The sequence below is a fragment of the Zootoca vivipara genome, chromosome 4, assembly GCF_963506605.1.
Source record: "Zootoca vivipara chromosome 4, rZooViv1.1, whole genome shotgun sequence".
NCBI lineage: Eukaryota > Metazoa > Chordata > Lepidosauria > Squamata > Lacertidae > Zootoca > Zootoca vivipara.
The window spans coordinates 32,663,881-32,691,042 of NC_083279.1; the positions used below are offsets into that span (position 1 = coordinate 32,663,881).

Genomic DNA, 27,162 nt, shown 5'->3' on the forward strand with positions numbered 1-27,162 from the left:
AGTTTTCTTAGAAAAAGTTTATAGCTTTAGGTGGCTAGTTAAAGACATACCTTTTCCCACAGGCATTTGGAGAAGAATCCTGATAAGATAAATGGATTAGTTGCAGTGGCAGAGTACATTCCTTTTCAGTGAGCTGCCGTGAGTTCTGGAATTGTGAATTTTAAGGACTTCGCTATTTTGCAGATGTTATGTATTCTTTTTATCTTATTTGACTTCGTTATAAACCACTTTGTGGTAGCATGTCATGCCAATTAGTATTACATCTAAAGATGCATCTATAATTTATATTAACTTAAGAGGCTTCACACTCAATAACATTTCTACTTCTTCTCTTAATAGTGTTACATCTCCATTTAAATATAGTACACTGGTGGATTGCCCACATCTACTGCCCACAGCAAAGTGTACCTGCCATTGAGTTTGGGGCTGGGCTGGGCTGTGGTGTCGTTTGGTGGTAGAGGACAGAGCTGCTTAGTTAACCTGGATAATATTGTCCTGTCACCAGTATTTAGGTGAGATTCAACACCAATCTGCTTGGTTTATTCTGCATGTGGAATGGGGGGGAGAGGGCATCTTGCCCTTTCCTCAGGCAGCGAATGGAACCAAAGGCAGAGGAGAAATTGGTGTCCTTCTCTCCCTGTCACAATGCAAACCACCATTTCCATAAGCTTCTATTTGCTTTTCTAAGGGAAGCATCCACTGGCACCCGCGAAGGTATCCCTTGAATTGCAGATAGCAGCTTCTAAGTGGGAATTCTAGATGGCACTGTGGGAGGTTCTACTGCTCAGGGTTCCCTGTAGCTTCTGTTTCCATAACTAAAATGTACATATTCATTGCAGTCATGCAATTAACATTGCATCAAGGTTGGCAGCCCTCGTTTGTGCTTCCATAGCACATCATCGTACGATCCCTATAAAATAATGAAATATGTCCAATGAAAACACAGTCTTTTGGGTCACAGGTACATTATTTATGCTTATCCCTGTGATCTTCGGATGAAGGGCAGTATATGAAACAAACAAACAAACAAATCTCACTAGTTCTGTGCATCAACACACACACACATAATCAGATATAGATTGTATGAATAAAGAAATAATCAAAAGAAAAATATATTAAAATGTACTGTGGGAAAGCCTGTAACGTTTTTAAAAGTAGATGTCTTGCAAAGATAATGTGAACCAATGGATAGGTGACATTTAATTAAGCTTACTGACCAACGTGAAAAGATTCCAAAGTTTCCCTTTTAGACCTTCTTGAAATATCATGCTACTGGCATCTTCATAAAATGCCACAGGTTTCTCAAATGCCAGGCAATCACATGCACTCGGTCTGAAACCGTGAATATCTGTATGGAAGATAGCTTTGCTTGCTTGCTTTTTCAATGGGAATTAATGGGGCTTCAAAGATGGAAATCTGAAGAGAGTTGATCTGCAAGAGTAAGTGATGTAGCATTGCTACACGTTGTGCAAAAGTAACTAAATGGATGAGAGACACTAAGAACCCTGATACCATTATCTGGTGCGCAAGGCCATAGACAGATAGCATGTCAATGAAGCTTTATCACTGCCCACATTTGCCTCTGGCCCTCCCCACCTCAGGCATGTGGCCCTCAGAATGTTTCTGAAAAGTGAATGCAATTCCCAACCTCAAAAAGGTTCATTGCTATGCGCCTGAGGCATCGGGATCTCTCTCATCCTGTCCTTTGTATGGGAAGAGCAGGATCATATTTTCTTACCATCCGTGGGTATTTCAGATCAAATCTTTTTCATCATTGTCAACAGTTTTAAACAGTGCTGACATCCACCTGCCTTCAGCCCTTCCGCTTGGCAGTGGCAATGTCTCAGCATGGACTCAATGCTCATCTTCAATGAGAAGAATCTAACCCTTGATAAATAAATTCAGCTTCATTTGGCATTTCTGATCATATCCGCTCATGATTTCACTGGTACGAGTGCAGCGGTCTTTGAAAACCTGGCACATATGTCAAGAAAAAGAAAGTAGTTTGTTGACAAGCCTGCTCTCAGTATGCGAAGAACAGGTTTCAGGAATCTGACAACTTGTACAGCTGTAAGGTGATTATACTTTGGTTGTTCTGCCTTGTATAATCTAGCCGGAGATTTTCCTTTTCATTAATATTTACTGCGAGTTAAAACTCCCCTATCACAGCACAGAAAATTCAGTACAATTTTGCTCTGTGAGTGGAACAGCATGTGCCATGTCTAGGTTAGAAAAATACGGGATCAGCAGCGCCGACACCGGAAGTCGCTTCTACGCATGTCCAAACATGCGTAGAAGCAACTTCCAGTGCCGGCACTGCCTGATTTCCGGTGCCCAGACATGGGCAGACCGGAAGAAATCCAGGGGAATTACGGGATATTTCGCCATTTGGGATGACAGGCTTTAAAAACGGGGGTTTCCCGGGGAAAACGGGAGACTTGGCAGCTATGTGTGTATGAAGTGAGCTTGCTTTCCCTTCTTACTCCACCCTGGCAGAAGGCGGGGAGAGACGTACAGAACAGAAAGAAGGCAGGAAAATTCAAAACCAATGAGTCACATTTGTGAGGGCGATGAACTGAACTGAAATGATAGAAAACCTGGTTGCTCGTATACACCTGAGACAAGGTGGCCACACCTCAGTCTCAGCTGAAATATGAGAAAATTGGCTCAAGGGGTGGGCAACTGTTGATTTATTTTAAGTTACTTAAACACAGACAGATTTTCTTTCGGAAATCCCACCTTGGGCTGTGCTCTGCTAAAGAATTTCAAAACACAATGACAGGCATGTTGCTAGTTATCACAAGTATGCTGAGAAAGGGGTAGAGGGGAACAATGGACAGCTAGAAGACTGAGCAGCACTTGGAAAAAAGCAATCTGTTTTTAATGCAAATCTCTCTCTCTCTCTCTCTCTCTCTCTCTCTCTCTCTCTCTCTCTCTCTCTCTCCCTCCCTCTCCCTCTCCCTCTCCCTCTCCCTCTCTCTCTCATGGCTTTTCATTGCTGCCTGCTGATGTTATCCCCCCCCCAAAAAAACCCCAATTTTGGATTATAATATATATATATATATATATATATATATATATATATATATATATATATATAAACAATATATATGTATGAGTCATGAACTGATGACCAGATTAATGTGACTTTGATCACCATAGTTGGCTAGTTTCCACACTGAAGTCAATGGATTAAAAATAATAATCACAGATCAGCCCTCTGGAGCATTTTGTACAATTGCGGTTATGCTTCCTATTCAAACTCAGTAGCAGTTTGATGTTCCAGGAATGTACGCAATCTGTATTTTTCTTTATACACTTTATCTTGCTTTGGGTAACAATTGTGTGCAAAAGAAAAGAAAGCCCCAGGGTTGTTTTAGTAATGATCTTTACTGCTTATCATTACTGCCTAGTGTAATGTGGACGGAAAAGGTCAGCAGGCATGGGGCTGTACAGTATTTCTCCTTCAAGCTAAACACCACGGCGATTTGCATTCAGCAGGCCTCTCGTGCCTTGCTATGTCTATGATCTTGAGGCAGGGGAACACAACAAAATAATTACGGGAAAAACTCAAATGAAGACTCTATAACCTTCAGATCGTTCTATATCTTTGTTTGCTTAATGAAAAAACCCCACATATAAAACTGATGGTGGCAATGTTGCCGTCTTGGGCTGTATTTCCCCCCAAAGAATCATGACAACTATCATTTGTTTGGGGTGCTGGGAATTGTAGCATTGTGAGTGAGTAAACTACAGCTCCCAGGATTTGGGGTGGGGGGAAATGTGCTTTAAATGTATGGCATGTATACAACCTGGATATGACAAGAATTGAGACAAACACAGTTTTTTCCCCCATTTGCTTTAGAACAGGTTGGTCCTCCAGCATTCTGCATTATCTTCCCTACTCTGTGCCCTCCAGAGTTTGTGGACCTACAACTCCTGTCATCTCTGACCATTGCCCATGTGCCCAACAGCATCTGGGAGACCTGTCAAGGGTGCTTCCCAGCCAAGGAATGTGCAGGGCAGATAATTAAGTATTTATTGTCAAAGATAACACAGTCATTTCTACACACACCAATCTATTGGCTAGGCAGCTATTTCCAGGTCTGTGCTTTATGGAGCAGTTGCAGCAGTTACAATACCTGGAATAGCTCAGCTGGTAGTACATGTGACTCTTAATCTCAGGGTTGTGGGTTTGAGACCCATGTCGGGCAAAAGATTCCTGCATTGCAGGGGGTTGGACTAGATGACCCCCAGGGTCCCTTCCAACTATGATTATAACAGGGGGCTGCCCGCTTTCCACCAGTTTAAATACCTCCCCCCAACAGGCTGCATACACGCAGCCCGAGACTGAGCCTGCATGGAAACTTTCTCTGCACATCCCTTTTCAATTCCCTCCTGGTTCTGTGAGACAGTGGTACAGGAGAGGGTGGGGACTGGGGAAACACCAGTCCCTTCCCTTGCCTGACCTGCTTCTTTCTCCTCTTCTTCTGACCCATCCTGTGCTCCACCCTCCAGCTCTGAAGCTTCCCCTGCCTCTGACTCTTGCCTTCTAGATGGTACAGTTCCCCACAAATCACTGACCCCCTCTCCCAAGAGGGACTCCAGACCCCCTGCCCCCGGTACACACTCACTAGCGGCCTGCCAGTCCCTGACAAGACCACAGATTCTCTGTTGCAGCTTTAGGAAGAGGTGGGACATGATCCTTTACTTTTCACCTGCAACCTTTAACACATGTAATAATCCACTCTTCTCGGCATTCTTTGTGATAGGGTTGGTACTGCACAGCCATCTTCATTGTACTTTTATGTTGAGATGTCGATGGATTTCTCTCTCTCTCTCTCTCTCTCTCTCTCTCTCTCTCTCTCTCTCTCTCTCTCTCTGTGTGTGTGTGTGTGTGTTTCATAGCTGCTACTCAAATATTTTCAGAGACGCTTAGTATGCCACTGGTAGGTGGTTAATGTACAGTGGTAAAGAGAAAGTGAGTGCAAACAGCCCTGTTTAGGGAAGTTTTTAATCTGTGATATTTTAATGTATTTTGTTATTAGTTGGAAGCCGCCCAGAGTGGCGGGGAGAACCCGGCCAGATGGGCGGGGTATAAATAAATAAATTAATAATAATAATAATAATAATAATAATAATAATAATAATAATAATAATAAATGGGCCCCCAGAAAGGACAGTTTGAAAAATCTTCCCAAGAGGAAAACAAAACAAAACAAACCAGTAAACAGGAGGGTAGTGTCACGAGGGTATAAAATCACATCATCCACCCAGAATTGGAAACAGACAAATCTACTTTCCATTCAGACACTGATATGCTATTCTACTCTCACATTTCTAATTTGTTTGTTTGTTTGTTTTCCATAGAATCATAGAATTGCAGAGTTGGAAGGAACCACTAGGTTCATCTAGTTCAACCTCTTGCAATGCAGGAATCTTTTGGCTCAGTGTAAAGCATGAACCCACGGCCCTGAGATTAAGAGTTAATTCAAACTGCAAAAGTTAAATCCTTTTTCATGTTATAACTGTTTTCAGGATAGTGGCATGTGGGAATACTCCTGCAAATTAAAATCTTCTCATGAGGCACTTGAGCTTGGAGTTACATTACCCTGAACAATCATCAGGATAAGAACATTCCCCAAGGAATACTACAACTGCTGCTTTGGCACAGTTGGCTGCGCAGTGTTTGGCTTGAAAGCAACACATCTGTTTTTCAGCAATGAGCACCAGGAGCACAATCTAACATCCTCTTTGATAGCTTCAGGAAGCTTTGGGGGGGGATAGATTCACAACTCAGATTTCTACCACATCCAAATCCATTCATCCACTGTGCTTCACTGGCATGAAGGGGGATGCCAGTTTGGTAATGCTAGCAAGTTTCATTGGGGGCAAAGACCAAAACTAATTGGGAATGTTTCAAGCCATTACGTGAATGAAATTCTGCTTGGAGATATGTATTTTCATATCTTTAACAGAAATTGTAATTCTCGAATTCCCCTTTGTCTTTGTCTTTCTCTTTGTCAAGGAAGTGAAAACAGAAAAATACAGGAAATAAATGGTTACTTAGCAATATTGTCATTTTCCTCTCTCTCTCTCTCTCTCTCTCTCTCTCTCTCTCTCTCTCTCTCTCTCTCTCTCATTGTGGTGATAAATCATTTCCTGCTGTTCTTCCATTCTCCAGCTAAGCAGTATTTCAAGTCCCACATCATGGCCACCCCACCCCACGAGCTGTTGCTAAGTGAAAATAAAAACAATGTTGGCAACAGTTTGAGAAGTCGGAGAGCTACATTTAATAGGCAGACAGCCTATTAGCTTGGCAGCAAGTTAGTAAAACTACCGGGGCTTCAATGCTGGTTGTTTCCATACATACACCCACTCAGCAGCAAACATGCACTGTTTGGCAGCTAACACACATTCATCAAAAGGGATTCCAAACTCTGTTTTGTTGTTTTATTTATCCATCATGTGCTTTTCAAGGCTGGGACAGGGAACCCACACTTGCTCCTGAAGGCCGAAGGCCACCCTTTTCAGTCTGTTTCCCTCTAAACTGGCTCACAGCATAAACTTGCACTCCCTCACTCATCCACAAAGACACCACTTCAACACAGCCAGAATCTGTATGCATCCCTAAAGTTCAAAGCATGCTGGGAACAAGAATACAGGTATTGTTTCCTTTTCCTGACAGCTGTTTTCCAATTTAGCCTTTGGGATTCAAAATGCCTGTGCTTCCCTGCGTAGGGAAGCTTTTGCTTCTTCATAGAGCATCGTACAGAACTGACAGCTTCTTTGTCTTCTACCCTTTCATGAGATGGGCAACTAGATGTCCCGCCTGCCAGAAGCACTACATAGGGAACATACGGTACCTATCTATGAAAGGAGAGCAGGTGGCTCAGACACACATTAACACCAGTGTATGTAGCAAGGAGCAAGAAGGCAAATTGCTAGCTTAAAGTTAATGATGCTATGCAGGTTCGAGGACTTGGAAGGCAATCACATTCAAGCCACGCAGTCTGCATATGGACACCTAAAGTGTTATGTTGGCATGATGAGGTAACATTTACAAATATTTAAATCAGCACCTGATGAGCTCAGACACAGAGTATCCCACAATGCATGGAATCTAGTAATATATGGCTGCAACAAGTTTATCCCACTTAATGTAATAGAAATCTCTAGGCAGTCTACTTAAAAACAACGGGTTGTATTCAGAGTAGTGCTATGTAAAGCATTCCGTCAGCACAAAGATTTCTCCTCCTCTCCTCTTGCCATGCCCTGCTCCATCTGTTTTGGAATTTCCCCATTTTCCCACAGCAGAATTATTTAGCTGAATACTGCCCAATAAAAGAACAACACATTCAATAACATTTTCTAAAAAGTGAATAAAAAAACAAAATGCAGCTGCATATCACAAATAAGACTGAGCAATGCACAATCCAAAACATAAGAGTCAGAGTTCACAAAAGCTTGGGGAAATATAGACATTTTAAAGAGACGGTTACAGGTCTTTGCCTCACAGATTACCTGAGGGAGAGCATTCCAGAGGGCGGCCGCTATCACTGAGAAGCTCTGCTTCCACGATGTCACCTGACCTTTCCTGTTATAGCAATGACCCTCTGAAAACAGGGTGGAGAATTTTACCAAAGATAAGCTCTGACAAATTAGATTATACTGAACATTGTAAAAACTGATAGGTAGTATAGATTTGATATGGTATCTCCTGTGGAGCTAACGGGCAACTTATTCTCTGAGACATACACATTTGTCTTAAAGGAAGTCACAGGAGCTTGTGCCTGTGTTCCACACACAATCTAGAGATTGCAAAGTACTTTTTGAAATAAGTATTTTAGTTTTGAAATAAAAAATGCTGCATTACCCAGCAGTGTGTCTATCAGAAAACAGTGCTATGCAATTCTGGCAATGTGGGGTGTGCCCACACTTGCCCAGTGTTGTTGTGGATGGCTGCCTACCAAGATCAGTTTCTGTGCTACAAACAGGTTAGCGTGGACACAGCTTGAGTTGTGAAGACCATTCAAATTTGTGAATATTTTGTGCCATTCCCACTCTCTCCCGACATTTTGAAGGATTGTCAAAGCCCTAGTGGATGCTTCTTCCTGTATGGCAAAGGCACTTCCTTTACCTTCTTCCCCCCAAAAAACCATTCCCCCAATCTTCCAGGATGTTTATTAGCTCTGTTGCCATTACTGCTGCCATGATGCAACCATGAGCAACTTTGCTTGACTCTTTCCTCCTGGATCTCAGTTCTCTAGGGTAGGAAACCACTGCTTTCAGTCACTCTCAGTGGAGTAGGTCCTGCAGGAAGAAGATGGAGAGCAGGTGCAGACAATTTTGACTCTAATTATGGCAGCACAATTGTCTCAGAAGGTGTGTGAAGGAGGATGAAGGTGTATGAGTGAGAGAGAGAGACCTGAGCAGTTGAATAGCCTAGTTAGCAAGACAGGATGTTCCAAAGCTTGGAGAACATTTTGTATGTAAAGAGTTGAACTGACCCTTAATAATAATAATAAATAACTTGTGTTGATTGTGGGCACAAAAATCTATGTTTAAATTATAAGCTTACTGAGAGATAAAATGTCTTATTAAGTAACACATTAATGTCTTGAACAATATCTAAAACAGCTCCCTTTCTGTTTGCTTGCCTGGTTAGCTGGAATGGATTCTAATCACCACAGGCAAATAAGCAAGTATCAACTTAAAAGCCCATCTTAGCTTCATGTGACATGTTTGTGAAGGGTGATGAGGAATCTGTTAGCTGAGACTGTTCTGGACTAGGATACCACTGAATGTGGTAATGAAATGTGTCCTTGATGTAAGAGAAACAGAGAAGATGAGGCGAAAAGGGTGGCTAATATTAAAATGGTTTAGAAACGCATCCAGATTTCATAGGAGAAAACACAAATTGTTTCAGGAACAGCTTGGCACTTTTTCATACAATATTAACTGTTAAAAAAATGCTGAAGATTGAGGAAAACAAATGACAACAATGTGATATTTAGTCACATCAAGTGATTCATTGCAGCTCAGTAGTCAATGCTGAGTTGTTCCTTCCTTGGCTTAAATTCCATTGTGCCAAGTTTTGGAAACACGCTCTTTAAACACTGTGTATGACTACACGATTCGCCATTTCTGATACAAACTTACCGTAACTCCCATTCTATTTTCCTCCCAATACAAACCTAAGTAGAGCCTGATGGATCAGGCCATGGTCCATCTAGTTCAGCCTCCTTTTCTCCTGTGGGAAAACTACAAGCAGAATTCAAGCCTAAGCAAACTCTTCCCCTTTGGTGGTTTCCAGCAACTAGTATTCAGAAGCATGGAGGCAGAGCTTTTCCATCATGGCTAGTTGCCACTGATAGTCCTATTCGCAAACAAGCTGATATAAGAGCCTGCTTTCTTCTTCCAGAAGGCAGAAATGTATGTAAATATCATATTAACTTTAACTGTTTGTTAAAAGAATGTTCAAACTGTTTTAGAGTGTGTGTTTTTCCTTTTTAATTGTGGGTGTGTTTGCTGCCCCACGGTCCTTCGGGAGGAAGGGTGGGATACAAATTTTGGCAAATAAATTCATTAAATAATATGGGAATAAAACACATGGGCCTGCCTTTTGCCAAACAAAACAATATTTTAAATCCACAGTATGGAAAGGGAGATCCTTGCATAATGCTGGCACAAACTCTGTATAATGCTTTCCAACAGGGAAGAAAGGTTGGGTCAGAGTGAAACAGTCCAGTAAACTTAGCAGGTGACAAATTATTTTAATTGTTAAGCGCAAACAACAACACCCACCCACACCAGTGTTCTCCTGGAGCTGGAGAAATCAAATCCTGAGTAACCACTAAATAATCATTTCTGAAGTTCAATTGATGAGGGAACTTAATATTTGTAACTTTCTAGAGTATAAAATATCTCTGCCCCTTGTCTGTGCAGAGGAGAGGCCATAGCCACCGCTCTGAGGCTTAATTTTTTTACAGTCAAGTGATGTATAAAGTTTATGAGATAAAATAAATTTGTTGTTTAGTCGTTTAGTCGTGTCCGACTCTTCGTGACCCCATGGACCATAGCACGCCAGGCACTCCTGTCTTCCACTGCCTCCCGCAGTTTGGTCAAACTCATGTTCGTAGCTTCAAGAACACTGTCCAACCATCTCATCCTCTGTCGTCCCCTTCTCCTAGTGCCCTCAATCTTTCCCAACATCAGGGACTTTTCCAGGGAGTCTTCTCTTCTCATGAGGTGGCCAAAGTATTGGAGCCTCAGCTTCACGATCTGTCCTTCCAGTGAACACCCAGGGCTGATTTCCTTCAAAATAACTCAGTGCTATTCAAAGACATGATGCCTACCAGGCAACAATACTTTCCTATGCTCACTAGCAATCATTCCATAAATTAAAGACCAAACTTGACCAACTTTCTTTCTGTTCCAGAGCTAGGGAGCATTTGGACCTCCAGGTGTTGCTGAACTCCTAACTTTCATCATCCCCAGTAGAAATGGACAGTACTCACAAGATGATGGGGTTGCAGTCTAGCAACATCTGAAGGACAAATTTCTCCATACCTATTTATACTAAGACAGCCAAAAGTAACCTGCCAGAAGAGGTTCAAGCATCCTCCCTTGATGAGATGCCTGGCTTTTGTGAAGCATTTCTAGATTGCCCTAAAAGGTTGTATCCAACTAAATGGAGCTGGTCAGGGTAGACCCACTGACATAAAAGGCCCTAAGTTAAGTCATGTTCATTCGTTTTGATGGGTCTGTCGGCTACAACACATCTAAGGCTGGCCTGCCCTGAGAGCAAGCAATGGGTATCATATGTATTGCATTTCTATCTTGCATTTCCGCCAACCATCTGAAGATCGCGCACGTGGTTCTCCCCTGCCAAGTTTATCATCAGGCCAACCTTTCAGGCTGCGCGTGTGAACTCTGGCGATAAGGGCGGATTTGAACCCGAGCCTCTCCGAAAGCCAACGGCGGGATCTCCAAGCCATCCCTGCCGCCACATGCGGAAACAAGATGACCCCGTTGACCTGCACACCTCAGCCTGCCAAACTCTCCGTTCAGCCAAATCCCTAGCCAAATCCGGGCCTCTTCTGCTGTGATCTGAGCAGCAGGCCTGCGATTCCACACACACGGCTCCCTTCGCAGATGGAAGACAGCCCAGCTGCACCACACCCGAGCCAGCGGCTGCCCGCGGGTTTCCTATTACTTCGGGGCATGACTCAACGCTGGTGTCTTCTCCTGGCCACCGGGGTGGGCGGTGCTCTCCCAGGCCTCTCCTTCCATTGGCTGCCGGCGCTCGGCGCCCACTCCGCATTGGCCGCCCTTCTCCTCGGGGGGCGCGTCTCCGAGCGAGCGCCGCTCCGAGTCCACTTTTGGCTGCGGGGCTGGAAGTTGCGGGCCGCTTGTTTTGCTGCTGAAGCGGAGAGGGCGAGGGGGGAGCTCGCGGGAAACGGGGTCGCTCGCTCCATCCTCTGAGGGGAGGGGAAAAACAAGGGGAGCGCGAGTGGAAAGCATTGGGAGCGCCGCGAAGTTCGCCTCAAGTCTCCGGGGGCAGCAGTAGCTGTCGACGGCAGCGGCGGCGGGACCATGACGAGACTCGCCCTCCTGGTGCCTTTCGCCGCGCTGGTGCTGCTGGCGGGACGCGGCCGAGGTAAGTAAGGCGCGCTGCTTTAGCCCTTTCCCCCTCGGGCGCCGTCGCGGAGAGGGGCCTTCGACGCGGGGCGCTGCTCGTCCCTCTCTCCCCCAGCCCGAACAAAGGCTCCGGGAGAGCGGCAGGAAAAGGGGAGCAGCAGCAGCAGCCGCGCCCCGTCGGGAGGCGCTGAAGGGACGCCCACCCCCTGCCCGCCGCAGCGCCGCTCCCCGGCGCCTTTGTGCTACCAGCCAGCCTCGAGGAGCGGGCGAAGGGAAGCCCGTCTGCACATGCTCGAAGGCATCCTCATCTTCGAAGGCTCGGCTTACCCAAGGATGCCCTGGCTCAGATGCAGTGCTTGGGGGGGGGCTATGCATGCCCCTTAAAAAAATTGTGGATTCTTTGTAATTGTGTCCATTTACAGCATTTATTTTTCCCGTTTTGAACTATAAAATGGTGGTTTTCTGGAGTCAAAATGAGAGTACCCCTACACATTCCCCCCCCCCCAGAAAAAAGCACTGCTGAAATGGATCCTAGAATGATTTTTTTCGGGGGGGGAGAGGGAGTGGGAATCGCAACGGGGTGACAGGCGTTTGATCCATCGGGCTGTAAGCAGACCAGGCGGCAAGTTGTTGCTGTTATGTATTTCTCGACACGCTGCCTTTCCCACTGATAGGGACACAAGGCAGATAAAATAAGAACAACTAAAAACATAACAGGCAATAATAATAGAAACCCAATTAAACATTAGAGTCTGGGAACACTTCCAAGAAGAGCAAGCAGATGGTTTTATCTGTAGGCCAAATGGACAGGATCACACCTAGCAGGAGGTGGCAGCTTGAATAAAACATTGGGGGGCCAGGTAAGCCCCTTCCCGCACAATCAATCACATGGTGGGACACACCCACACAGTTTGAATGGCAGTGCCTATCAACTCAAATATAGGGGCAGCCCATGCACATAGCTAAATCAATAGAAATAAATAAAAATACATAGCTAACTGAGGTTCCCCCCCCAGCAAAAGGTCTGCCCCCCAAAAACAAAGGCCTGTCCCTCCAACAAAAATCCTGGCTACGCCTTGGCCCCTAGGAGTTGGCTCCTATGGTACCCAAATGTTGTCCTAATATTGTGGAATTATTCTCCCACTTCACCCCTTAAGCTGGCTCTGAAAGGAGAGGGGATTCTGCCTGCATCATGTCTACATTCGAAAGAGATGTCATTGTTAAGATCTTGGATAAGCATGTGTTTTCTGGCTTCACTTTCCTGTTACGGTAGACATGCCCACAGGTCTTTGTGTGGAACCTTTCCCTGGTTGTTTAAGGACCCGCTACTATAAACTCCTGCCAACCTAGCAGTTCGAAAGCATGTCAAAGTGCAAGTAGATAAATAGGTACCGCTACAGCGGGAAGGCAAACAGCGTTTCCGTGTGCTGCTCCGGTTCGCCAGAAGCGGCTTTGTCATGCTGGCCGCATGACCTGGAAGCTGTACGGCGGCTCCCTCGGCCAATAGAGCAAGATGAGCGCCGCAACCCCAGAATCGGTCATGACTGGACCTAATGGTCAGGGGTCCCTTTACCTTTACTATAAACTTGGTAGTGCCTATCAGATGCAGAGCAAATGGCACTGAGCAATGTGGTTGGGTGGGAACTTAGGGTAAAGTGCGAACTGGAGGTGCAGAGTCTTGGCTTGGAGCCTTGGGCAGATGGTGCTAATTGTTTGGCTCTGTGGCATGGGTTTGCCTCTTGCCAATTACCATCACATTTCAGAACTTGCTACAATATATCGTGTTTGTGGAAATTCATTCTTCCTGTTGGCTGGTCGTGCCAGACTGGTTTGTTTATTTGCCACTGAATTAACATCCTAAACAAATAGGAAGGTAGCCTTGAAATCTATTATACTTTTATGGGGTATGGACTTGTATATTTTCACTGGGGGAAAGGCAATATAGAGTGCAGCCCTATATAGGTTTACTTAGGGGGAAGTCTCACTGAGGTCAGGGGGCCTTGCTCCATAATAGGTGCATTTAGGATTGCAACCCATGTCTGCTTTTGGCTTAGTTATGTTATTGTTGAATAGTGACAGACGTACTGAAAGAGGATTTTCCATGGCTATGGAATAACCATGAGTATAGAATATGCAGTATTATTAGCAGACTACAGTATTAACATACAAAGGGTCCAGTTATGGACTAACTGTGACTGCTAGTCACATTATTTGAGCTGACCTCTTTGGAAGACATTTATTATGAGGATGGAAATTGCCCTTTATGTGGTTCAAGAATGTGAGGGGAGATGCACATGATGCTAGACTTCCATCCTTCTGTGACATCTGGGGATATCCCTCCCCCAATGGAATCACCACAGTTTTTGGGAGGAAACCATGTGCACACCCATAGGGGAAGGATGTATACAGCTGTTTTGGTCTTGTATGTGGTAGAGTACACCTAGGAGTGCTATTTAGGTATGACAATCTACAGGGATGCTACATATATTCACACTTAAGTGGTAATCTTTGTCTGAAGCAGCCCTGATGTACTGGAAGAAGAAAATTGTCTTCTCTACAGCAAATCATTCTATCATCATTGTCATCATCATCATCATCATCATCATCATCATCATCATTTTTTTTTTAAAAAAACCCCTTTGTAACAGGACTTTCTTCCTTGGAGATCAGAGCACTGGTTATTGCTCAGGCCGCACATGATGTTTTTCGTTCTTTTTATTATCTAAAGTAGTCTTTCAAGCTGCAATGCCCTGTGGGAGAGGGGAAAACATTTTAATCCTTTCCATTCTACTGCTTTTGCACACCTGCAAATTGTCCCAGAGCTGTGTTTAGCTTCATTTATTCTGTCTCTCTCCCCCCCCCCCCATGAACTACAAGCAGCTATGTGTGGAAGTAGCATAGTTAGCCTGGGGCAAGGGCGTAGGAAGCTAGGGGCGGTCCGCCCCGAGCGACGCGACCCCAAGGTGCCATCACGGCTGCCTGCCCTGCCCCCGAAACGTATGTCCCGCCCCTCCAGGAGGCACGTCATGCCCCAAAACATGTGCCACGCCCCTCCAGGAGGTGCAGCACTCTCCCGGAATGTGCGCCCCTCCCCTCCGGGAGGCACACCACGTCTCCGGAACGTGCACCCCGCCCCTCTGGTAGGCGTGCCACGCCCCTAGAATGGGCGCCACCCGGGTGCCGGAGCATGAAGCTCCGCCGCTGGCCTGTTGTGGTGGTGGTCTGCACACGGGAGTAGAGGGGCTGTAGGGTGTCACGGGGGTCTATAGGGCAGCACGGCATGGGAGCTGTTGTGCCTGGGGGAGTGGGATTCTGTGCCTCGGGGGAGCTTGCAGGTAGCACAGCAGTTCCTGGGCATTTCGGGTGCTGCAGGGGGGGTGGTATCACTTCCCATCCCTGAAATCGGTGACTGCCCTAAACCCAGGCGCTGGTGGCCCACCGTGCTGTGAGTCTGGAGGTGAAAAAGCAGCAGAGAGCCAAGGGTTAAAATGTTCTATCATACTCCTCCTCTTTGCATCATGTTCACAATGGCTCACCAAAGTTTTCAGAATGGGGACATTCCCAACCCTGCCTAGACGCTCCAAGGATTGAACCGGAAACCTTCTGCCTGGAGAGTTTGTTCTGCCGCTGAGCTGTGGCCCCACGTCACAGAATTACTGTGTGAGCTTGTTGCCCTAGCAGAGATTGCCTTACCATTTAGCTATTGCCCACCTGGTTATAAAGTGCTGCATCAGATTCCAATTATGTTAGCAAGTGGGAATCTTATAGGGGCAGGGATGTTTAAGCAGCTTAGCAGAAATATTAGCATTATTGTATTTTATGTTTACTGTTCTGGGGATAAAAGAAGAAGAGCAGGGTATAAATATGTTAGTACTGAACTGGCAACGTGCAATAATATATATCGTAGGAAAAATCCTAAAAATACAGCAATTTAATTAATACAGCCGCCTGTCCATAGTACAGGCAAATGAAAGCATAAATGCAGCTATTGTAAGCTCACATGGCAACAGCGGTGCATTAGTTGCTTTAAGTATAGGGTCTTTCCCCTACAAAACTGCTGTCAAGAACAAAAAGGAGGAACAACATATTTGTTGGAAGACAAGCTGTTAGGCAATTCATTCCAGATGTTTGTTTCCACCAACCCTTATTGAACTTTTGCCAGCAGCTTTGTGTTTACTGGGTATGTTTATCCTGTAGATTGCAAATGGTCCACCTGCTCTCTTCTCATTCCTTTCCCCCACTTGTGCAAGGAATATAGCCCATTTCCAGGGGGGGGGGGGAGGAAGCAATGGATGATGATGGCAGGTGAAAGAAAATAAAGAGAGAGGCATTCAACACTGAGCACAAGCTTCAAATTAAGTGCTGTCTGCAGGTACCATATACATTGGTGTTACCCAGAATGAAACTGTATCACACTCCAGTGTGGGTAAGATTGCCATGTTAAAAGCCTGCATCTGTCTGAGGAGGGCACATGATGCAGCTGCCTTGGGGAAGCTAAGAAGGTCTGGATCTTGTCAGTACTTGGGAAACCTTGGCTTCCATGACATCACGGAAAACAGGTGGCACTCACACAATGCAATAAACATTGTTAAGATAAAAAAATCAGCAAGATAGAATTGGAAACCTACTGCATTCTTAACTGATTGTAGTGATACAGTTACAGACACTGACGGAGGAGGAAGAGGAGTGCGGGGGGGGGGGGAGTGCCCCACCCCCAGCAGCGCGATCCTGGTGGGGTTGCATCATGGCTGCCCCCCTGTCAACTCTGTTGACTTGTGAAATAGCTGGGCTTCGGTTCTCCTTCCATGACTGGAAGCTTCTTCCATTAACAGACGTGAAACTATTGGATACATTCCTGTTAACTACAACATAGTGGTATAGGTTTTCCTGAAAATAATCAGTGCAAATATGGATAATTTGTAGTGGAAAAATTGCTGGTACCCTAATACTGATCTAGTTAGCATGCCTGTTTTGCCCTTATTTGGTATACAAAGCCCAAAACAGCTGCTTTCAAATGACCAAGTTTGCCTAATAATCCATCTGCAATTGGCACCCATTCTTTGTTACCAATTAACTCGAGAGATTTGTAGGGTGGCAACATGAGAATGTGCCCTCTCTGCAGTGGCTCCCCCATCTGTGGAATGCTCTCCTCGGGGCAGTTCAGCTGGAGCCTTCATTATACACTTTTAGGTGCCAGGCAAGAACGTTCCTTTTTAACCAGGCCTTTGGTTGATTTGATTGACATCCTGTGCCCTTTTAAAATGTGGAGGGTTGTGGGTTTTTTTGGAAGGTGGGTTATTAGGTTGTTGTTTTTATTTTGATTATATATTTTGTGGTTTTATATTCTGATTTTGTTCTGTGAACCACCCTGAGACCTTTGGGTATAGGGCGGTATATAAATTCAGCAAATAAATGAAAAATAAATAAACTTTTGAAATGGACATCTTTCTGCAGAAAAAATTGCACTCCCATCACTATTACTAAATTATTGGAGTATAAATATAGACTATGGGGAAATTGGAAAGAAACTATAGGCTGAAGGTGGTCATTTGAGACAGCATTATCCCCTTCCATACAAAAGTATGTATTACATCATCAGTCTCAGTGAGACGAGGGAAATCCCAAATCTTGTTGTCAAAATCAATTTTGGGTAGTATTCCTACAGATGAATAAGTCAAATCAGTCTGGTGTGCCTCATGGCCTTCATTTTTTTGTGGGAGGTGCAAGTGTTAATTTATGAAAGTTTAGCCTTGCATTAAAGTTTCAGAAAAGTCTTAAGGATGGGATTCTTGAACAACTAACTGTATTCCAAAAAGAGTACTGCACTCTTAACCCAGTCACAGCAATGCATTTAGAAAGGGTTCAGTGTTCATGGTGCTATGTTTTTGATTTGCCACTGTGCAAACAGAATGTTAGATAAGATGGACCTTGGTTATGTTCCTCTTACATTTTACACTATGTTATGTTAGAAGTTAGTTTATATAGGACTCGGTATACCTCCTCCTTTTGTGTCAACTGTGTCGGCTGCCTGTATCTATCTTTGTGCAATTCAAAGTGTTGGTTCTGACATATAAAAAGCCCTACATGGCTTTTAAAGACTAGGTCGCCTGCCAGGTGCCCTTCTCTATAGAATCCTGCCTGAGAATTGATTTTCCAAGGAGGGCCTTTTTGGTGGTGCCCTCTCCTCTATTGGAGTACGCTTCTCTGGGTGATCTGGGCTTACTGCTTATGTCTGGCCAAGGCAGTTAAACATTCTTGAGAGCCAGTGTTGTGTAGTGGTTAAGAGTGGAAGACTCGTAATCTGGTGAACCGAGTTCGCTTCTCTGCTCCTCCACATGCAGCTGCTGCTAGACCTTGGGCTAGTCACACTTCTCTGAAGTCTCTCAGCCCCACTCACGTCACAGAGTGTGCGTTGTGGGGGAGGAAGGGAAAGGAGAATGTTAGCCGCTTTGAGACTCCTTTGTGATAAAGCGGGATATCAAATCCAAACTCTTCTTCTTCTTCTCCTTAGGAGGAAGGGAGATATACAAACTATTTGAAATAAATTAATGGCTGACAGACTGTGGCATTGGCACTTCTGACTTTGGAAAAGCTAACCTAAGGGCCAGAAGGCTACCGGCTGCTCACAGTTCAAAGCAGTGATTTCCGCCCCCCCATGCCACCCCCCCCCACAAAGAGACCCTTAAGTTGTGCAAACACTTTAATTATCTGTCAGTGGTACTTACTGACCCTTTTAGCCCCCTTTGTAAATTGCAATCTCTTTCCTAACACTGGCAACAATCAGTGCAGGAAGCTGTCTTATACTGAGTCAGATCATTGGTTCATCTAGTTCATATTGTCTGCTAGTTCATAAAAAATATTCCATATGGTATGTGTTACCCTGCACACTCCTTTTTAACCTCCATCAAATAGTTGAATTTTAGACATTTCAAGAGACCAGCATTTCATTTCCCATTGAGCAATTCATGGAACTCTACTTTCTTCTGATATTGGGCAGTCGGGACCATGGCAGCCATTGTTTGAGTTTAAACAAATGATTGTCATCTATATTTTGAGGTGGAGAGCAGCCATTTATACTTAGATGTTAGATTCACTTGGAAAGTACATCAATCCTTCTGCATATATTCTAATATAAAGTTTGACTTACAGCTGAGCTAGTAAATATTCTTTACCTCTATTGTCTGGGGCTGTAACTAGGGTAATGGCTCTGTCTTCAGCCATTATATCAGCTGAGCTAATGGTTACCTAGAGATGAGGGAGGAAGGGGTTAATGGACTATGATGATTAATATGGTGATTAATATGCTGATCAAAACAGGACAACCCCAAAATACCTGGGGTAGATTTTCACTGGCGAGTGTTACTGCCTTATCAGGAAAAGAAACTGATCATGGGAAGGGGGACACATTAAGTTAATCCCCCCCCCCGAAAAGAGTGCTTTTAGTACTGGTCGCTATTATTATTATTATTATTATTTCCACACAAAAACAACAACATGAGGCCCCAATCTGGATCAGGCCAGTGTGGACAAGGGATTAAATATTCCACTCCCACATGCACCGCCCCCCACCCTCTGCAGTGCTATCAACTTTCCCTTTTTTTGCGGGAAATTCCCTTATTCAGTGCCCTTACTTTCATATCCGGGAGTTGACAACACAATAGGATTTCCTTATCTTCAAATCCGGAGGTTAGCAATGTCAGCATGTCAAAGGGGGAATGATTTCTGGTGAAAAGGGGATGCATTTTCATGATCCCAACCCAGAAGGTGGTCTTGCAGAGCGACTTGCTGGGTGTACAGTATGTATGTGTGGAAAGTTAAGCATTTGCCCCAGTTGGGCCCCTTCTTTAAAAATGACCTGAAAGGCAGTGATTCGAACTGTTAAAAGGTGCAGTAGAAGGAAGTATAACACAGATTAGTTTAGTGATTTGGCGGGTGGGAAGGAGCCTAGTGTAGACCCAAAAGCAGCTGGCAGCATGGTAACTTGTTAGAAACAGGGAAAGTGAAGTAGCAGAGGCATGGGATTTCAGATTCGTAGGAAAGCATGTAGATGCAGTTGGGGTTGTAGTACTTGAATCTATGAAAAAGCTTTGTCTCCTAAGCTTGGCCATTCCTAACTTTCTTGAATCTGCAGTGCAGCGCTGACGCTTCCCAACTTCATGGTATGTTGCTGCAGAGCTAATTATAAAGGGCTGCTTGGCAGCGCGTGTAAACATCCTGCCAGGGTTTTTGCCTCATCGGATAGCCCACAGATTTCTGCATAGCATGAGATGACTCATGCTGTTGGAAGCTGTCAGTTATTCTCCTATGAGTCATACTTGTAGGCCAGTCCCTCTGCTTTAAAGGTGTCCAAATGTCCAGATCTCTCTATTGAGCTGTTTTGCAGAGGTGATATGGCAAAGGCATTCCAGTCTGTTACTTATTAGCAGGGAGGGTGTCCCCCACTTCATCGTTCTGAAATCCCATACCCAATGGTTTTTGGTGTGCCTCTGTTGCTAAATGGATTGCAGATGACAAATGAAACTCTGGAGAGAATTGCAACAACAAAAATGATCAAAAGTGTATGCAGGAGGGAGAGCTTAAATATTACCCTGAAGGAAGATGTAACCCAATTCTGATCATATGTATAGTTTACTTGATCATATAGTTTGCTTAATCATATGTATAGCTTGCCAATTGCCAATTCTGATCAGGAAAATTCTAGCTGCAGGAGTTCACACCCCAAGCTGGGGCCCTGCACATTCCTAAGATGTTTTCTCTCTATCTCTCCATTCCTCTTGAAAAGCCATTAGTGCCTTCATGCCAAAGTGCAATGTAAGCTATAGACAGGATGCCCTGTGTAATGTAAACTTGCATTACTACTAGCTATCAAGGTTAGTGGTTGGCCTTTGTCAGGAAGACAGAGCGGCTTATCATGAGGATGATGCACTACCAGCTTGACGCACACTAACCAGGCAAGACTGGAATTCAAAGCCCCACACTTAAGCACGCTCAAGGCTGCTTGAGACAGGTACCATGGGTTGCCTAGAATCTTTACATTGACAACGTGCTTATGATAAGGTGCAAGACAGGAACCTTTAAGATATACTCAAGATGTAACCCCTGACCCTTTATGCCCATTCGCTTTATCAGTATTATTTCTGGGGATTCCTGAGGAAGGGGGAAGAGAGCCCCAAAAGTGTATAAAACCCTCATGCAAACTGTCTTTCTTTGTACTTGCTTGTGAGCTAATCACACAGTGCCTTTCTTTCTCTGAAGAATCCTTGGTGTCTTTTGACTCTTCCCTCCCTCCCTCCCCGGGAGCAACGTTCCCAGCTAACTGGAAAAAGGCTACAACCCCACCTCTCCAGTCATTTGAAATGGATGTTTGCTTCTGTTTATTGAAATGGTAAAAGGTGACCCAATGTTTTCATTGGTGTTAATCTCACTGGGCTGGATCCTGATTCTTCTCCATGGGTGTAAGGGATCCTTCTGTGAACACAACTATCCTTCTGATTTTTAGAAGTTCTTTCGATTTTTAAAGAAAAGTTGGGAACCATGTTATTTTTAATTGAATGATGTTGAGCTATTTACGCACACTTTATAGTTGTTTAGCAAGGTATATCTAGAAATAAACGATAAATTGCAAGAACTCAGGCCAAAAGAAGATGGATTTCAAATAAATCTTCACAAGGTTTTATTGATGTGATGCGGAGTTTAAATAGGAATCAATCCCAATATTGAAGGCAAATAAAGGTAAATTCCAATAAAAATCAGGACAAGGTCCTGTTTCGACTATTCTTCAAGGCAAACATATTTGGTACACTTTGACCTGTGAATCTTTGCTGACGAAGAATAGTCGAAACAGGGCCTTGTCCTGATTTTTATTGGAATTTACCTTTATTTGCCTTCAATATTGGGATTGATTCCTACCCTGTTTCTCATATTTTAAGACATACCCATAAAATAAGCCATAGCAGGATTTTTAAGCATTCAAGGAATATAAGCCATACCCCGAAAATAAGACATAGTGATAGGCGCAGCAGCAATGCTGGCCGCGGCAGGAGGAGGAGGAAAAAAATAAGACATCCCTTGAAAATAAGCCATAGTGTGTTTTTTTGAGGAAAAAATAAATATAAGACATGTCTTATAATATGAGAAACACGGTATTTAAACTCTGCATCACATCAATAAAACATTGTGAAGATTTATTTGCAATCCATCTTCTTTTAGCCTGAGTTCTTGCAATTTATCGTTTATTTCTGGACTTTCCCAAGAACTCCAATTTCTATAGCAAGCTATATCTGCCAATATCAGAACAGAACTCTCATCCCACCCAGCACTTTCTTTCCTGATAAATCTCTATTGATAACTGAACAGGAAATAAGTTATGTGTTTTTAAACACTAGTTTTGAGTTGGAGGAGAAAACCCACCAAAAGCAAGGCACCTTGACAACATGCTAATAGTTTTTCGCACATACCTGCACCCTAACTTGACTATCCATGGCTGAAAATAAAAATCGATAATGTGTTCATCAAACCACTGTACTGTGACTCCTGCTGCTTACAACACCAGGCCTTTATATTATTTTATTTACTTACCATTCAAAACACAATATTTTTGGACACCAGCTTACAGCCATTTAAAACAGTGGTTTAAAACAATCGCTATCTTAATAACAGCAATAAAAAAACATCAATATGCCACAGCCAGTGATATCCATATAAGGCTAGAACAGAAGCTGCTGCCTTTTGGACCATCTCATTATTAGACTCCATTTCATTTTCCTTATGTGTGGTGGAATTGAACACTGGAAGTACCGTAGTAGTTGCTATGGGGTGGGGCAGGTCCAGCATGAATGCGGTCATGCACTTATCCATGGATTAGTTTTGGGTGCAGGATTGAAAGGCAACTTGCCCAGAAGTCATGTTGGGTGATCACATGTATCCTTTAAACACCTGGATCAGGTCTTTGGGGAGAACACAATCCCTGAGCAGGTACAAGAAGACTGATGGCATCCTGTCTTAGACAAAATTGTGATCACCCAGGCAGGTACAGAGGGTTAGCACCTGCTGTTCCAGCTTTGCAGGGTGATGTTGAGGGAGCATATCTATTGGGCTGCTATTGAGAACCTTCTGAAACCCCACAGTTCTACCCAAGGGAAATCGACACGTTTGGGGGTACAAGGGTACTGTTGACAGATGCCCAGGGATATGTGTTTGGCAAGCTTGTAATGCCTCTTCAATCATGTTAAGAAATGGAAGAATGGAACAGTTAATTGGAACAAGCTCTTGTGTTTTGTTATATTCGCCCTGCAGTGACCATTTTTCCCCTTGAACTGTTCTTTTTTATGTGGCAGAGCTTGCCAACCTTCTTGGATTCCTTTGCAGCGTGAAGATACTGTCATGGGCAACACACACCACAACCAAGCACACATTGCAGCCAGTTCTTCTGGCTACAACAGAATGCTTCTTTCAAGCTTAATTTCAGTGGGAGATGACATTGGGGGGGGGGCAACGGAAGCTGCTATGGGCACATATGTATACAGATATGCTACATTGGTGACCCCTTGTGTGTGACATAGGGCTTATCTATGCTACCAGATGGGGACGCAGGTGGCGCTGTGGGTTAAACCACAGAACCTAGGGCTTGCCGATCAGAAGGTTGGCAGTTCAAATCCCTGCGACAGGGTGAGCTCCCGTTCCTTGGTCCCAGCTCCTGCCAGCCTAGCAGTTCGAAAGCACATCAAAGTGCAAGTAGATAAATAGGAACCGCTACAGCGGGAAGGTAAACGGTGTTTTCGTGTGCTGCTCTGGTTTGCCAGAAGTGGCTTTGTCATGCTGGCCACATGACCTGGAAGCTGTACGGTGGCTCCCTCGGCCAATAATGCAAGATGAGCGCCGCAACCCCAGAGTCGGTCACGACTGGACCTAATGGTCATTGGTCCCTTTACCTTTACCTATGCTACCAGATATGAGAAATCTTAAGGAAACAGACTGAGGAGTCATCTAGTTTAGTGATTTGTTTCTAGTGGGTGCTTCCAATAAGCTTACAAGCAGGATATGAAAGGAAACCCGCATCTGGCATTTAGAGGTAAACTGCCTCTGGACACAGTCTTTTCCCAATAGCCCTTAATAGGTCTACTCTACACCTTAGGGAAGACTCTTTATCACCATTGGTTACGTATATCACAAGCTTTGCAGTTTACACTGTTCCCCTTCACTGCATCCCACCTTACAGGAGGAGCCTATTGTTTCAATATCTCAGACCATGGAGAGGCCATTAGGAAACTCGCAGGAACCATTGAGAAAGTTGCCCATGTCCCAGTCCAAAAATGGGAAGGATGGGACATGACATGGCTAAATGGCTTATTTCCCGAGTCAGCAAGGCTCAAAGGTTTGTTAATGATGTTCTTAGGACCAATTTTTATCTTATTGCTTCTCTGCTTCTGTATTCCCTGCTTCTTGCAACTTTGCCAAAATATGTGAGATAGGAAGGAATTACGTGCATGAGGGAACGGGGAGGGCAAGGGAAAAGAAAGAATATAAGGTTGGAGCACAACTCAGGCTGAGCCTACACTTCAGGCGGTGCAGAATATGGTGGCCAGACTGCTGATGGGGGCATGTGGTTAACAACATGAAAAACCATTTTTATAACACCCACAGCAACTGCTCATCTACTACCAAGACAGGTTTAAGGTTATGTATTATCAAGCCCTGAACAACTTGGGCCCATGTTAGGACCATCTGAACCGCCTTGTATCCCAGCCAAATCACTAAGACTATCTGCAGGACCACCACTGGTCGTTCCCCAAGTGGGTGAGGTTAATCTAACAGTGACAGCAAACTGAGCCTGTGTAATGCTCTTCCAACAGAGACCTAGCAGTCACCTTTTGTTTTAACCTTTAAACATGTGCTGGAAAAAAATTCCATATCACCAAGTTTGGTCAAGCCGTTAAGAAACTATTGATGATCTCTGATTTTAAATATGTATGTTGTTTTTATTGTATGTATGTATGTATGTATGTATGTATGCATGTATGGTGGCTATGGGATGTGGGTGGCGCTGTGGTCTAAACCACTCAGCCTAGGGCTTACCAATCTGAAGGTCGGCAGTTCAAATCCCCGCAACCCAGAGTTGTCTGCTACTGGCCTTAACAGTCAGGGGTCCCTTTACCTGTATGGCGGCTATAAACTGGTGTGATATTTTTTCCTATGACCAGAGGCATACAAATATATTTATTTATTTATAAATAAGCAAATATTTTAATTTTACAGGACAAGATTTTGACTTGGGAGATGCATTGGCCGGTAAGTTAACTACAACCTAATGAAGTAAACTTAAGAATATTTTATGGGTTTTATAGTAACCATGATATTGTGATGCAGATTTTAGTCTAAATCAGATATTAACCCTGTCTTAGCTTCAGTTGCATCCTGCTGCATCATCTCAGTTTGATGAATCAAGAGGGATGTTCCTGATTTATAGAGCCCAATAATTTAAAACAAGGTGGGCAATGCAGAATTGAGGGTAGGAGGGGGAGGAAATGTTAAATTACTTGAATGTAAAAAATCTGCAGTGAGATTGAGCTATGATTAACATACCAGCATAGCATTATATAACCCATGGGCAGCATCAAGAGAACTGGAAAACTAATTACCAGGGTGTACACTGGATTCTGTTGAATTTAAGGCTGAACCAAATCTTATGGTAAGTGCACGCCTGTACTCAGTTATGTGAGCCTAAGGGGCTTTAGACATGCTGGCACAGGGGCTTGGGGAGCAATAGCCTCCTGCCCAACTGATTTTGGTTTGGTATTCAACCCCCTACACCCAGATGAAAACATTTATTCTGAGCTAGCACAAATCCCTTGTGGGAACCTAAGCAGCTCTTTCACTTCATGCCCCCCCCCATGCATGCGCACATGCACACACCAGTGCAAGGGTGCGGTCTTTAAAGCTTGACCATGTGCACTGTCCAAAGTGAATTCTTACCTTCCATTTCCCTCCCCCTCCCCTTTGGCACAATCTTTGCTTTGCCTCCTACTCCCTTCGGATGACCAGTTTAGGGTTTGGCACAGCTCTACTTTACTCATTGTGCAAATGAGCAGCAAAGGCTTGCACCTTGTATCTGGTTTCTTTGTGTATTTTTTAAAAATAATGAATATATGTTACCCACCCTTTGCAAAACATCCTGGGTGAGGTCTAGTAAGAATAAAAATGCAGTCAAGCAACTATCTTACCAGCAAGAATAAGTGCAGCCCTGTCCAGTTTTGTTTGTATGTGATATGTATGTGAGTGTATATATAATGCTGAATCACTAATCAGTCCTAGCAAGTGCCCCTTTGGTAACTGGTCATTGAAGTTATATTAAGCCCTGTGTGTTTTTAATATGGCAGATCCGACAGATGTAACACAGAAGCCGATTCCACCTAACAAAAAGCCAACACACAGTGAGTATAAGAGTAATCAGCACATTGATTTGCTATTCCTATACAATTATTTTTTCAGAGTATGTGGCTAGGTTTGGGTTATAAATGGCATTGTATGTCTTGAGTTGTCATCCCTCCGTCTCAGGAAACAATGGGGGAGTGCGCTCTGATGAGTACAAGAGAAGTAGATGCCAAATGTGTCCAATGTGAGTGGACTTTCCATAACACTGATAATTCATGTATATAGGGTCTAATAATGCAACCCACTTCAGGCTGGGTATAGGGCAGGACAAACATTCAAATAATGCATCCGTGACTGCATGTGTACATGAGTGTGAACACGTGTCACCAACAGAGGTCTGATTTCCAAGATATTGGGCCTAGAGTCAGGGCATGCCATGGGGACGTGGCCTTGCCAGACTATTTACAGAGGGGAAAGCATGAAGTACTAATAACTGTTCCAAAGTTTCTCATTGTGCAACAGAATGTTTTCCTCCTCCCCCCCCCCCGTGTACCCACTAAATCTGTTCTGGAAGTTCCCCCAACCCTTCAGAGCAAATTCGGGGACAGTGCAAGGTACTTGCAGTGGGAAATCTTGTTGGGCTAGTTTTAATCCTTGTGTTAGTGAAACTACTTTATTGAGTACCATCCTTTCTGCTTTATAAAATATCAATCATTTTAACCTATAATATTTCATTGGCAACCCCTGACATTGACCATGGGTGCCCAATTTAAATAGGATTCTACATGCATTGTGAAGCCCCCCCCCCTGTGTGTCACTTACTATTATATATATCTAAATCCTTTTACCTGGAATATTTTGTTTCTGGGAGAAAAATTACAACTGTGTTGTCTTCCCTGTTTAGATGATGATGATGGCTTTAACTTGGAAGATGCCTTTGGTGGTAAGTATTGTCTGCACTCCATGCAAATCTAGTTTGTATGTTGCTTTTGAAGCCCAGACAGTTGCAAATTCAAAGACCATAGCAGGAGGACCTTTGGAAGTCCTTTGTACAAATAGCACTTCTGCAAACCTCTGCAAACCTAAGGTTTTAAAGAACAGTGTGAAGGTGTTTGCAAAAGGCTTTCGAACAGCCCTGTTTTGTGCTTT

At 44.0% G+C, this 27,162-nt stretch overlaps 1 protein-coding gene across 3 annotated transcripts in view; it reads left to right on the forward strand.

Annotated features, from left to right (window-relative positions):
• Window positions 1-11,359: 11,359 nt before the first annotated feature.
• The window catches only part of CD99 (CD99 molecule (Xg blood group)), a 30,233-nt gene continuing 14,430 nt past the window's right edge, over window positions 11,360-27,162 (forward strand). For 2 of the 3 annotated variants that reach the window (XM_060273474.1, XM_060273475.1), the window contains exons 1-5: window positions 11,360-11,662; window positions 23,861-24,016; window positions 24,898-24,930; window positions 26,019-26,072; window positions 26,918-26,956. In XM_060273474.1, the coding sequence (XP_060129457.1) occupies window positions 11,599-11,662; window positions 23,861-24,016; window positions 24,898-24,930; window positions 26,019-26,072; window positions 26,918-26,956 (346 nt within the window). In that variant the 5' untranslated portion in view covers window positions 11,360-11,598. The remainder of the gene's footprint in view (window positions 11,663-23,860; window positions 24,017-24,897; window positions 24,931-26,018; window positions 26,073-26,917; window positions 26,957-27,162) is intronic. The other variant, XM_035114882.2, reaches the window with a different exon arrangement.